The 14,185-nt window shown below is 38.4% G+C and overlaps 2 protein-coding genes across 2 annotated transcripts; both read left to right on the top strand.

Annotated features, from left to right (window-relative positions):
* The first annotated feature begins 4,894 nt into the window (after positions 1-4,894).
* On the top strand, positions 4,895-8,949 carry LOC121421381 (extensin-like). The gene is made up of 3 exons (XM_041616078.1): positions 4,895-6,161; positions 7,465-7,926; positions 8,864-8,949. Exons 2-3 carry the CDS (start codon positions 7,516-7,518, stop codon positions 8,879-8,881), a joined length of 429 nt encoding a protein of 142 aa, XP_041472012.1. The 5' UTR covers positions 4,895-6,161; positions 7,465-7,515; the 3' UTR covers positions 8,882-8,949.
* On the top strand, positions 8,915-9,596 carry LOC121421382 (extensin-like). Its single transcript, XM_041616079.1, has 2 exons — positions 8,915-9,136; positions 9,509-9,596. The coding sequence occupies exons 1-2, from the start codon at positions 8,915-8,917 to the stop codon at positions 9,575-9,577; spliced, it is 291 nt and encodes a 96-aa protein (XP_041472013.1). The 3' UTR covers positions 9,578-9,596.
* The last annotated feature ends 4,589 nt before the right edge of the window (positions 9,597-14,185 follow it).

The raw sequence follows: 14,185 nt of genomic DNA, 5'->3' as shown, positions 1-14,185 counted from the left end.
TACTTTTTGAATAGAGATTATTTTTTCGCAATGTGCCATTATGTCAATAAACGCTTGGATTTTTGTCGATACTTGTTTGCTGACACAAGTTCTTGACTTAAACCAGAATATTATCAAGTTTGGGGATGCACACTATGAAGTAAAAAGAATTGCTAGGAGCATTTTAGGAAGCCTGCAGAGCTCCCGCTTGAGGCCGACATTGAAGCATTGAAGACATACACTCAAAAGAGTGTCACAGAAATTACCTCCGATGAGTACCTGGTTGGGGATTCTCACACATTTGTAGAGTTACCAGGGGCCCGTCTTACAAAGAGTTGCGAATGATCCGATCAATCGCAACTAAGGAAAGTCAGCAAAGTCAACATATGAAATGCATGTTGGCTCAAAAAAATTCTAGATATGAATGTATATCGATAAAGTCATTAATTTCTTGACCATTTTGTGTTTTCCTTTGTTTACAAAGGACATTTTTCAAATTTTCTATAGAAAAAAATATGATACTGATGGATTTCCATGAGTTACGATTGATTTAGGGGGGATTCCAGCATTCCAATATCAGCTTGCTGATGTCATTGAATTCGAAAAATAAGTATTTCTGAATGATATCAATGTAATAGCTACTTATGCAGAAGGTTAAAGACAGCTTAAAGATAAAACTAAAGTGATTCCAGCATTCAAATATCATCTTGCTGATGTCATAGAATTCGACAAATGTATTTCTGAATGGCACCGATATAGAATAGCTGCTTATGCAAGAAGGTTTAAGACCGCTTAAAGATAAAACTAAAGTGATTCCAGCATTTAAATATCATCTTACTGATGTCATAGAATTTGACAAATATGTATTGCTGAATGACAATGTAGAATGGCTGCTTATGTCGAAGATTAAAGACCACTTAAAGATAAAACTAAAGTGATTCCAGCATTCAAATATCATATTGCTGATGTCATAGAATTCGACAAATATGTATTTCTGAATGACACCAATATGGAACGGCTGCTTATGCAGAAAGTTAAAGACCAGTTAAAGATAAAACTAAAGTGATTCCAGCATTCAAATATCATCTTGCTGATGTCATAGAATTTGACAAATATGTATTGCTGAATGACAATGTAGAATGGCTGCTTATGTCGAAAGTTAAAGACCACTTAAAGATAAAACTAAAGTGATTCCAGCATTCAAATATCATCTTGCTGATGTCATAGAATTCGACAAATGTATTTCTGAATGACACCAATGTAATGGCTGCTTATAAAAGAAGGTTTAAGACCGCTTAAAGATAAAACTAAAGTGATTCCAGCATTCAAATATCATATTGCTGATGTCATAGAATTCGACAAATATGTATTTCTGAATGACACCAATATGGAACAGCTGCTTATGCAGAAAGTTAAAGACCAGTTAAAGATAAAACTAAAGTGATTCCAGCATTCAAATATCATATTGCTGATGTCATAGAATTTGACAAATATGTATTGCTGAATGACAATGTAGAATGGCTGCTTATGTCGAAGATTAAAGACCACTTAAAGATAAAACTAAAGTGATTCCAGCATTCCAATAGGAGCTTACTGATGTCATAGAATTCGACAAATATGTATTTCTGAATGACATCAATGTAGATTGGCTGCTTATGCAGAAAGTTAAAGACCAGTTAAAGATAAAACTAAAGTGATTCCAGCATTCAAATATCATATTGCTGATGTCATAGAATTCGACAAATATGTATTTCTGAATGACATCAATGTAGATTGACTGCTTATGCAGAAGATGAAAGACCGCTTAAAGATAAAACTCAAAGTGATTCCAGCATTCCCTAATCAGCTTGCACTCCTTCCAACCATAAACCACTTCTATGAGGAAAACATTTCTCCTCTAAAAGATGAAGTAAATAGTAGAAGCCATCCGGAAGTCTTATGTGGAGATGGGAGGTGCGACAGTCCAGGGTATAATGCAAAGTACTGCACATACACATTCATAGACATTAAGACGCAAAAGATCCTGGACATATCTGTTGTCCAGGAAACTGAGGCAACAAGCTCTGTTGCAATGGAAAAGATTGGATGTCAGCTACAAGAAAATGCTACAAGTCAGCATCAATGTAGCAACAAAGAAGAAGAAAGACATGGAAGACAGAGGCATAAAGTTGCTGAGGTTACATTAGCAAGCCATTAGAGCGACCTGTCAGATAGTGACAGTGACGATAGACAAACATGCTCATCATGCTTCGGATCAGAAGTGGGGGATCTTCAGAGTTTCTGTAAGTTCAACCCCAAGAGGCATGAGTTGAATTATTACCAAAGTTACCATTCTTGCAAGCTACTTTAAAGAAAAAATCCTTGACCATGGTGTCAATGTGACGGTCTTCGCTATGCACAGGCTTTGAAACAAGTATGATTATTCGCCAAACCTCTAAACCGCCAGTTCATATCTCAAACAACTTTCAACTCTATCTAAAATGCAGCTCTCCTTCCAACCATAAACCACTTCTATGAGGAAAACATTGCTCCTCTAAAAGATGAAGTAAAGAGTAGAAGCAACCCGTTAGTCGTATGTGGAGATGGGAGGTGCGACTGTCCAGGGTATAATGCAAAGTATTGCACATACACATTCATAGACATTAAGACGCACAAGATCCTGGACATGTCCGTTGTCCAGGAAACTGAGGCAACAAGCTCTGTTGCAATGGAAAAGATTGGATGTCAGCAGACACTGAAAAAAATGCTACAAGTCGGCATCAATGTAGCAAAACAGTGGCAACCGACTGTCACACAGGAATCCGAAAGATGCTTAGTGAGCTTTTATCCCTATATCATCCACCACTTTGATGTCTGGCATATGACTAAATCGATAGGAAAACGGCTGATAACAAAAAACAGAAGGGATGCAGCGAGCTCTGTTTGTGGACTCAGGCAATCAATAATCACATCTGGTGGGCTTCACAACACTGAAGAGGAGATCCAGATTTGCTAATTGAAATGATCCAGTCCATCACCCATCACATCTGCAATATCCATCAGTGAAATTCTTGTGATCAATACCATAACTGTGTGCATAGAGAGTTCACTGGAGAGGAGATTGCAGTGAGAAAGTGGTTTGAACCTGGTTTCCAAGGCCCATACGGCTCGTCAGGAAGTCCCGTTTCTTGATCTCATCAGGATCATGGCGGAGTTAAAGTCGGACGCATCTCGCCGTAACACGACCAAATCTATAGGAAGACAGCTTATCACAAGTCAAAACAGAAGGGCTGCAGTCAGTTTGGTTCGTGGACTCTGACTGTGAAACATGGATCCGGAAGATGCTTCGTGAGGTATACCCACATATCATCCGCCAGTTTGATGTCTGGCACATGACCAAATCGATTGGAACAGCTAGAAAAGGGCATACTAAAACAGTTAATCCTCCAGCAATTACCGGTTAACATAAGATTAATCCTGGCATCGACTGGTGACCCGCTGCCTCTATGTGATTTAGCCGAATTAGCTGACCGTTTATTGGAAACGCAATCAGTTTCTACAGAACATATTTCTGACATTGCAACCGTAACGGCAGTGGACAAGGTTCCGAAACCTTCAAGTTCCATATTGAAATGAGATGATCCAGTCCATCATCTATTACACCTGCAATATCCATCAGTGGAATTCCTGTGATCAATACCATAACTGTGCGCAAAGAGAGTTCACTGGAGAGGAGTTCGAAGTGAGAAAGTGGTTTGATCCTGGATCCAAGGCCCATACAGCTCTTCAGGAAGTCCTGTTTGACGTTTGGGTTGGTCAAGGACATACGTCACCTAACCCAGGCTTGCCATACAGGGTCTATAATAGAGGCTTACAGTCAGCCCGCTACTCGCTCGCTAATGAGAATTTTATGCCTGCATTATCGTGCGGCCCTCTATCGCCGAGTGCAGGACAACTACCATCGAGAAATTGGAAAGAATTCTCGGGATATTGCAAGGGATGATGTCATTGCCTATTTCTTGCGCATGCTCAGTTTTGGAGTAGCCATGTTTGGGTAAGTTTGTCTCCAGAAAATTATCTTCGTTTCGATATCAATTTTTGGTACAATTTCATCAAAAATACGTTTATACAGTATCGTAATCGTAAATCAAATTTTAAAGAGTTTTTGTCCCCAGTTTGGCGACTTAATTTTGTTTCCGTGGACCTGACCCGTTCGAACAACAAAAAAAATAGTTTGATACAGATTCGAAGTCTACGATGTCTAAAAATACAAAATAAAGTGTTTATTTTGAGGTTCCTGTATAGGAATATAGCGAAGTTTGCTCTGGAATTTGAGGTAAAAATCGCCTTTTTACCGGAAGCGATGGTCAATATTGAGTGAACTGGCGCGAAATGGTAAAAACCGCGCGACCATTCAGTCGACTACAGTCGAGTGCTCCCCCTCTTTGCACTTCGTTGTGGTGCCCCACTCATATACTTCCGTGTAATGTCTCAGTGCACTTGCACTGGAATTTATTTGAAACGAATGTGAACGAAGTCGAAGATTTGAACATTGAATTTAGTAACTACAAACCTGGGTCAGCTAAAGTCATGTCAGTTTTTTTTACGATCATCTAATCTAACGTTAGGCATATTTTTAAATTAGCTAGGGGCCTAAAATTAAAAGTCATTCACTCAAAAATAGTCACCAAACTCATCCCAAGTCATTGTGCAAGTCATTTCCAGCGTAGCCCGTTCTCCGTAGGCAGCAAGATCTGTGACTGTTTCATGTGTGGATAGTCCTGCCCTACTGTAGGGCCCAACTTTGTTAGGCCTAGATGTATTTTGATGCAGGGGGGGGGGGTTGGTTGTCAAATGCTGATTGCTGGGATGAGTTTGGTAAAGTTTTTTAGAAGTCTCTTTGGTCAAGCCTACATCATGTATGTGTGCAAATAATTTTAGGCCCCTACAACCCAGGATTACCCATATAGATCTCTAGACCTCTACAATGAATTGGATAAAAATAAAATGTTTAAATGATGCTAATTACTTTAATTTAGACAAATTAGAATTCTAAATCCTAAATATAAACTTCATCTGCTGGCTGCTGCATGCTTCTTTTTTCTATCCATGCAGATGTGGTCATGATTCTTCTTTAACATTACAAATTAAACAATATACATTCTTTTTGAGTGTGCAATTACAAAACACCTTGCCTGATCTTTCTTTCAATTACAGCTGCTCGTCATCATATAAGCCAGGAAAAGATCATCAGTGTTATTTTTTTTGGAGACTCTATCCTTCGTTTTTTGGATACAAATTTATTGACATTTGGGAATGAATATCCAGCACAAGTTTTTTGTTTCCCTGGAACAACAATTAAAAGTTTGAGACAGGATATCAGGAACATATATGAAAATACTTATGATCATAATATATCGCATGTTTTTATCCACGTAGGAACAAACAATCTTAAAAGTCTTATTTGGGAGAGAGAGAGAAAACATTTGATCTATTTGTACAATACTCTCAAGGAGGTATTTCGCTCATCATCTATAATCTTTTCTACAATTTTACCGCGTTTTGACTGTGATGATCTGTATTATACATCTATTTTTTTTAATGCTGAACTTCTGAGATTGTGTCAAACACTTCCAGACTGTACTTTGTTTGATGCAAACAGTGACCTTTTAGATATTGGATTATTTAATTCAGATGGACTTCATTTGAACAGTCCAGGCAAACTTATTTTTGCTTCTTGTGTTCACTATTTTTTAATTGAGAATTTTAAACGCCAGTCGGAAAAGAAAACAAGGATCAGAAGTGTTTTGATTCCATGTGAACTAAAAGAATTATATACACCGAGACCACAAAAAAAGAATCAACAAAATGACAGTAAACAACAGGAAATAAGAAACCCCGGCGCTCAAAAAGGAAAGTTCCAAGGAAACGACTTAAACGAAAGTCAAAATGCAAAGACATTGAGGGGTTTCTATACCCCAAATATCCTGCAAAGGAGCCTGTGCCACCCATCTTGCCCCCAAACCAACATCTCCCTGAAAAGCTGCCAACTTTCATCCCCTACAATACTGCTTTCCATGTTCATCGTCATCTACCATCATCGTCGTCATGTCAACTCCCCTCACCACCAACTCCTTACATCGCATCTAAAAAAAGAAGAAAGAGGGCACTGAAGAGGATACAGAAAGAGACGAAGGAGAAAGGTATGTTTTCGAACAATTGGGTTATAAATTTACTAAAGAAATATCTCAAAGACAGGTTGACAGATTTAACAAGGAACAAAAAAAAAACTGGATTAATGGTTGACTTTACTCGCAAAACATGTGTATTTATGGTCCAGTTTACAATTGATCTCTAATCAGTAATAAACTTCCAAGGATTTATTTCGTGAACCTCGAAAGCATGACTACATGTATATTATTTAGTTGACAGATGAAGGCGTACTTTGTTTTCCTTGGTAATACATGTACACTGCACAATGTATGCTTTACATGTATACACGTATGTACAAATTGTACATTTATTTACTTCCAGCTGAAGAGCTGAAGAGCTGTAAACGGGAAGTTTACACTCACAGATCTTAACAAGTGGAATGCCTCTGGCCGTCTCACCTGCATCACGCGGTTCAATATAGCAGCAGTGCTGACTTTGAATACTACTCTAACTCGCACAAGATGTTCAGTGATACATGGTTACTCTTATGTCCACTTTTTATGAACTAGACCAATAAACTTACAGAGATATCATGGTTATTCAACAAAAACCCCAACATGGCCAAAGTTCATTGACCTTACATGACCTTTGACCTTGATCATGTGACCTGAAACTCGAACAGGATGTTCAGTGATACTTGATTACTCTTATGTACAAGTTTCATGAATCAGATCCATAAACTTTCAAAGTTAGGATGGTAATTCAACAGATATACCCAATTCGGCCAAAGTTCATTGACCCTAAATGACCTTTGACCTTGGTATGTGACCTGAAACGCACACAGGATGTTCAGTGATACTTGATTACTCTTATGTCCAAGTTTCATGAACTAGGTCCATATATTTTCTAAGTTATGATGACATTTCAAAAACTTAACCTCAGGTTAAGATTTCGATGTTGATTCCTCCAACATGGTCTAAGTTCATTGACCCTAAATGACCTTTGACCTTGGTCATGTGACATGAAACTCTACTAGGATGTTCAGTAATACTTGATTAACCTTATGGCCAAGTTTTATTAACTAGGTCCATATACTTTAGTTATGACATCATTTCAAAAACTTAACCTCAGGTTAAGATTTGATGTTGACGCCGCAGCCGTCGGAAAAGCGGTGCCTATAGTCTCACTTTGCTTCGCAGGTGAGACAATAAAACCAATGTTTTTCCCCCTACATGCATGACACACTGTATATAAATTTTTGGCATCCAGATAAACTTCACCTTTTAACAGGCACTATTATGTATCGATGTATACATGTAGTTTGATCATGTCTCTTTCATTTACTATTTACAGGCACAAAGATGTATACAGATCATTCCGCCAACCAATCACCTTCAAGTTGAAATGGAAATAGGAACCAAAGGACCATCACCTCCACCAAATGATCATCCACCTCCACCAACTGATCATCCACCTCCACCAACTGATCATCCACCTCCACCAACCGATCATCCACCTCCACCAACTGATCATCCACCTCCACCAACTGATCATCCACCTCCACCAACTGATCATCCACCTCCACCAACCGATCATCCACCTCCACCAACTGATCATCCACCTCTACCAACTGATCATCCAACTCCACCAACCGATCTTCCACCTCCACCAACTGATCATCCACCTCTACCAACTGATCATCCAACTCCACCAACCGATCTTCCACCTCCACCAACTGATCATCCACCTCCACCAACTGATCATCCACCTCCACCAACCGATCATCCTCCCAATGATTTGAATATAGTAAATGAAGTAAGTTGATACATGTATTTTGAATTGAATAATAATACATTTTCTAAAATTGTTTTTAAAATAATTTAGAATAATAAATAATTTTCACATTCATACATTCCCCCTTTGAAGTAAATTCCATGAATGAAACTACATGTACATGTTAATAAAAAAGTAGTTATTGTGTGTGTCACTCTCACCACTTTTAGTGCCCTATATGTAGTCTGTATTTGAATATGGTAATGGCAGATGTGAAATCAATCATTTTTTTCTCTCCTCCCACTAGCAAAACATGATGTGTCTTCACAGAGATGCCAAGTTCAAAAAAATTTTATGCGTGAGATTTTCATGACTCGGCGTCTCTGCGCGCGCGCGGCCAGTACTTACACTCGTACGTTGCGAAAAGGCGCGCGCGCATGAGATATGGGCTTCATCATGATATCGATCCATAGTTTTTTACTACAAAACCATGCGATGCACGCACGCGATTCATCGTATCACGTGCGCTGACTGCACTCTCGATTCGTCTCGTGTGCCGGGCTAGACGCGTAGGCGGTCGGCCAGTCGTATAATCTAGCGAATAATGCTACTTTTTCTCTTTTTTTCTGTTGGGTCCCGATGCGTGAGAAAAATGGGTGCCATGCGTGAGATCGTGAGACGGACCCTGAATGCGTGAGTCTCACGCACAATGCGTGAGACTTGGTAGCCACGTGATGATACGTTAATCTGTCTTCATGGTCCAGTTTACATCTAATCTCTAGTCGGTGTCTATATTGCAACAATTTGTTTTGACCCTGGAAAGCATGACTACATTTATATTATAGGCATGAAACACACTACACTGTATATAAATTTTTTCATTCAGATAAACTTCACCTGTCAACAGGCACTGTCATATATATCCATGTACATGTATACATGTAGTTTGATCATGTCACTTTCATTTACTATTTTACAGGCACAAAGATGTATATAGATCACGCATCCAACCAATCACCTTCAAGTTGAAATGGAAATAGGAACCAAAGGACCATCACCTCCACCAACCGATCATCCACCTCCACCAACTGATCATCCACCTCCGCCAACTGATCATCCACCTCCACCAACCGATCATCCACCTCTACCAACCGATCATCCACCTCTACCAAGCGATCATCCACCTCCACCAACCGATCATCCACCTCCACCAACTGATCATCCTCCCGATGATTTGAATCGAGTAAAACAAGTAAGTTGATACATGTATTTTCAATTCAATTAAATAATTTAGAATAATAATAATTTTCACATTCATACATTCCCCTTTGAAGTCAGTCCCATTAATGAAACTACATGTGCTATTTATGCTAATGGTATTCTGTATTCTAGATTGCGATCATTTACACGTTAATAAAGAATGTAGTTATTGTTGACTCTCACCAATTTATAAGTGCCCTATATGTAGTCTGTGTTTGATACATGTATGGTAATGGGAGATGTGAAATCAATCCTTTTTTCTCTCCTCCCACCATCTTTATGAGGCAAAGTCATGAAACTGCAAGATCTAGCATTATTTCACAGCTTTACAATTTATGTCGCTCTTCATGTCCATGTATTACAGGTAATGGAATGTTGTTTCACAGCTGCTTTATCATCTCAAGACCATAAAGGATTCTTACCGTTGGGGTGAAGGACAAGCTACCTCCCTGCCAGAAAGTCTCGTGTGGCCCTTGCGTTCTTTGCAAAAAGACGTCTACTCAGTTTTATCATCTATGTAAGATGAAGTCTGATGCTCTTTTGTCTATCATTAAACAACATAATGCCGATATTTTAATGACGGACTGTATTTGTAGTGGTTGCGGGAAAAAGTATGTTAAAAAATTGAAAAATCAAGATTATACACCAGAAAAAACCCGTAAAAAAGAAAGAAGCTGTTGTTTTTTATTTCATTATGACCAATGTAATGAAAAATCATTTAGAGATTGTCAGTGTACAGTAGAAGCATTCAATTCTGCCTTTTCTGTAGAATGTAGTACACTTCCACCAGCCATCCCTTTATGCATGAAGCATAGATCTGAATTATCACATTTTGAGAATGCAAGAAAGCATAGTTTATGTTCTGTCTGTGAAACAATACTGACTTTGAATGATAAAACATATACATGTAAAGATATTCCTGAAAGTGATTTGAAAAGATTATGCAATATAAATGAAGATTTTACCAGAACTCTGGATCATATTATCTGTAGACCATGCTACATGTACATGTATCGCGTTAAGAAAAGTGAATCAAGTAATTTTTCTATAAGGAGTCTGGAAAGTTATTTCAAGAAATGTGAGTATGATTCTGATTCAGATGAAGGGTTGTTACTCAAAATTCTTAATGACACATATTTGATCATATGTAGACTAATTCAGGAAGATAATTGTTTCTTATTAATATCACTGTATATGAATATTTTTCTGATCTTGTAACAAAGAAATGCTATGATGCACAGCAGTGTGACAGAGTTAGTAAAAGTCCAATTTTCGTTAAGGGTAAAGTTTTACATCAGTTTGGAGAGCTTTTGATCGTGCACAGAGATGCACGAAGAAGGGGCACATTTATATTATATGTTCATGGCATATATCTTTTTCAAAACTTAGATTAATGCAAAATATTAAAGAGAGAACACATGATATCCATGACACGCCATCCTTTTCCACAGAATTCAGTTCAACCTCAGAATTAAACATGCAGTTTCGGAATGTTGTAAATCATGGAAATGATGTTATCCGCAAACAGGCAAAAGACCTCACTTCAGAATATATAGGTGATCCTTTAGCTGTTAGAAATTTCAATTTCGAGTCTGCAGTCTCAAACTGTCATCCCTTTGTGTGGAATCTAGTTTGTATTATTACAGCAACTGTAGAAGAAATGCTATATTTCCATCACTCTTCCATTCAGATAGACTCTGAATTCATACACTTTCCATCAGAAGACACCCAAGCAGGTGTAAAAAGAAAGCAGCGCAGAATAGCATGTTTATTCCTTTTGCAGTTTATTATGAATGATGAGAATTATTACCCCCTTCATATTACAATTGCCAATTGTGTCAAAAACTGTCCCATTCCTCAAAGTTTCTTAAAATTTTAAATCATGTTGGTTTTGCATGTTCTGAGAGTACTCTTGACAGATTTTTACAAGTAGTGCATGATAGGTGTATTGATAGTGGACCTCTTACACATTTAAACCCATGTGCAGTGACATACGTTTCTCTTGATAATATAGATGTACTGAATCCCTATGCTGCTGTTACTGTTGATAAATCAAGGAGTTGGCATGGTACGTCTATCATGGCACAACAGCCTAAACCGTCAGCTGTCCATTGGCATGACAAGTGGAATGCCTCTGGCCGTCTCACCTGCATCACGCGGTTCAATATAGCAGCAGTGCTGACTTTGAATACTACTCTAACTCGCACAAGATGTTCAGTGATACATGGTTACTCTTATGTCCACTTTTTATGAACTAGACCAATAAACTTACAGAGATATGATGGTTATTCACCAAAAATCCCCAACATGGCCAAAGTTCATTGACCTTACATGACCTTTGACCATGATCATGTGACCTGAAACTCAAACAAGATATTCAGTGATACTTGATTACTCTTATGTACAAGTTTCATGAATCAGATCCATAAACTTTCAAAGTTATGATGGTAATTCAACAGATACACCCAATTCGGCCAAAGTTCATTGACCTTTGACCTTGGTCATGTGACCTGAAATGTGCACAGGATGTTCAGTGATACTTGATTACTCTAATGTCCAAGTTTAATGAACTAGCCCAATAAACTTCCAAAGTTATGATGGTAATTCAACAGATACCCCCGATTCGGCCAAAGTTCATTGACCCTAATGACCTTTGACCTTAATCATGAGACCTGAAACTTGCACAAAATTTTCAGTGATGCTTGATTACTATTATGTCCAAGTTTCATGAATCAGATCCATAAACTTTCAAAGTTATGATGGGAATTCAACAGATATCTCCAATTCGGCCAAAGTTCATTGACCCTAAATGACCTTTGACCTTGGTCATGTGACGTGAAACTCATGCAGGATGTTCAGTGATACTTGATTAACCTTATGTCCAAGTTTCATGAACTAGGTCCATATATTTTCTAAGTTATGATGACATTTCAAAAACTTAACCACAGGTTAAGATTTCGATGTTGATTCCTCCAACATGGTCTAAGTTCATTGACCCTAAATGACCTTTGACCTTGGTCATGTGACATGAAACTCTAATAGGATGTTCAGTAATACTTGATTAACCTTATGGCCAAGTTTCATGAACTAGGTCCATATACTTTCTAAGTTATGATGTCATTTCAAAAACTTAACCTCAGGTTAAGATTTGATGTTGACGCCGCCGCCGCCGCCGTCGCCGTCGGAAAAGCGGCGCCTATAGTCTCACTTTGCTTCGCAGGTGAGACAAAAACGAGACTTTGTCAGATATCAATCTATACAAGTCTGTGGTTTGCCATCCGTACAGGTAATTGGAATTTAAGACTGTCAGCACTATCAATGGTACCACTTTTCACTGCATTTGATAGGCAAAATTATTCATACTTGATTCCTTTTCATTTCCGTCAATTACATTCCTTACCTAAATACATCTTGGAACATTTTGAACAAGGTGCTTTTGTTTCAAGCCTCACTGGAAATGAATATTCTCAGGTTGCTTTAGATGAGGCTCACGAGATGCTTATTAATAAAGATTGCAAGACTGCATTTTCACAACATTTGCCACAACATGTAGAAAAAATAAGTGCAACATTACAGTGTCAAGCTAAATTAATTAAAAATCTGGAAGATCAAACTGGAATTAAACAAAAAACAATGTTTCAACGTGACCTTCAAAAATCTGTTATTGATGCTGAGTTTTCAAATGTAAAATCATATTTTCAAGTTTTGTGTAACACTTCAATGTTCTCTGATGTTCAGGAAAGTAAGCTTTATCATGTTTTCACTAATGCAGAGATGCCAACTTTTGGAAATCAGAATTAGGGAGGATTTGCAACTGCCACCAAATTATGTGCGGGTAGCGCACATCTCGAGCGCGGAGCGCTCGACCCTTGCGGCCGGGGTCCAGGGCCCGCCTTAGGACCCTGGAAGCTCTGGGTTTCTAGACGCTCTCTGGTGCAATCTGACCCTTATTTTGGGGCATTTCACATGTTTTGAAATAAACATTGTTCCCACTTTTTTAACATTAAAAATATCAAATATGCATTTTTACATGTAAAAAAAATGAGGGGACAAATTTCACAAAAGAAGTACCTGTTCAACAATAAGGAGGAATCATCACTATCGGCTATAGGGGGACGCAACTTTTCGTCACTTCCGGTTTCCCACGGTCGCCGCCATTTTAGCGCGGTGAAAACATTCGCTAGGTGAACGCCGTAGAATACAGACACACGTTGAGAATCGCTTTTATACTACTACTATTATCTCGTCAGTTTTGCTGAGTTTTTGTAGCCAAAAATGTCATTTGACTACATGGAAAAGCTGTGTAACGATGCAATGCATCGTTATAAAGTGAAATTAGACTCTGTTGGGCTGGAAAAGTGCCCTTATAAGCATCCAGCTGATTTTTGGACAGACGATCCAAAGGCTTGGCCACGCATTGAATATGCCGATGTCTACTGTTACTTAGTTGAAAGCCACGGTAAGTTCAAGTTGCATATTGTCAGTGTATCCTGTTAACACAGTAAACGTATTGAATGGATTTAATAATGCAAATAATCTCAAACCACTAAATCCATGATTTAAATCAAGAAAAATACTCACCGACATCATGTCTGCATGTAGTATGCACTAATCAATGTCTGGCAGCTGCCATGCCTACATGTAGCTTATTTGCCTAGTGACAGTCTTCTAATTTAAGTTAACTATTAAGTTCTATGTTCTAGAAAAATATTTAAGTAAAATCATTTTTACACAAACTCATTCTGGTATAATTTTGTTGCCAAGCTTGCACATGCTACTAAATTTGACTTTATTTTACAAGCCCTCATATGCAGTATGCTTACTTCTCTTTTTGTATTTTTTCTCTCTTCTGCAGGGCCATTCTCGCATGCCACGATGAAAAACTACCGCAGCTTGGAGGCGCACCAACAATTTCGATCAGGCTGGGTGCAGACTCTTTATCATCAGGTCACATCCAAGGGATTTTTCATCTTCAGCGCAGCTGTCAAACCATCTCAGCGCTTGAACGACGCTGCTCATAGTCCCTGGGTGGCAACTGATG

The sequence above is a fragment of the Lytechinus variegatus genome, chromosome 9 (assembly GCF_018143015.1).
Source record: "Lytechinus variegatus isolate NC3 chromosome 9, Lvar_3.0, whole genome shotgun sequence".
Classification (NCBI taxonomy): Eukaryota; Metazoa; Echinodermata; class Echinoidea; order Temnopleuroida; family Toxopneustidae; genus Lytechinus; species Lytechinus variegatus.
This window is presented reverse-complemented; position numbering and strand designations above follow the sequence as displayed.

Bases quoted from the DNA above. Each gene is read 5' to 3' on its own strand.
- LOC121421382 (XM_041616079.1), top strand. From the start codon at position 8,915: ATGGAAATAGGAACCAAAGGACCATCACCTCCACCAACCGATCATCCA. The intron at 9,137-9,508 runs GTAAGTTGATAC...CATGTATTACAG, and splicing joins ATTTGAATCGAGTAAAACAA to GTAATGGAATGTTGTTTCAC.
- LOC121421381 (XM_041616078.1), top strand. From the start codon at position 7,516: ATGGAAATAGGAACCAAAGGACCATCACCTCCACCAAATGATCATCCA.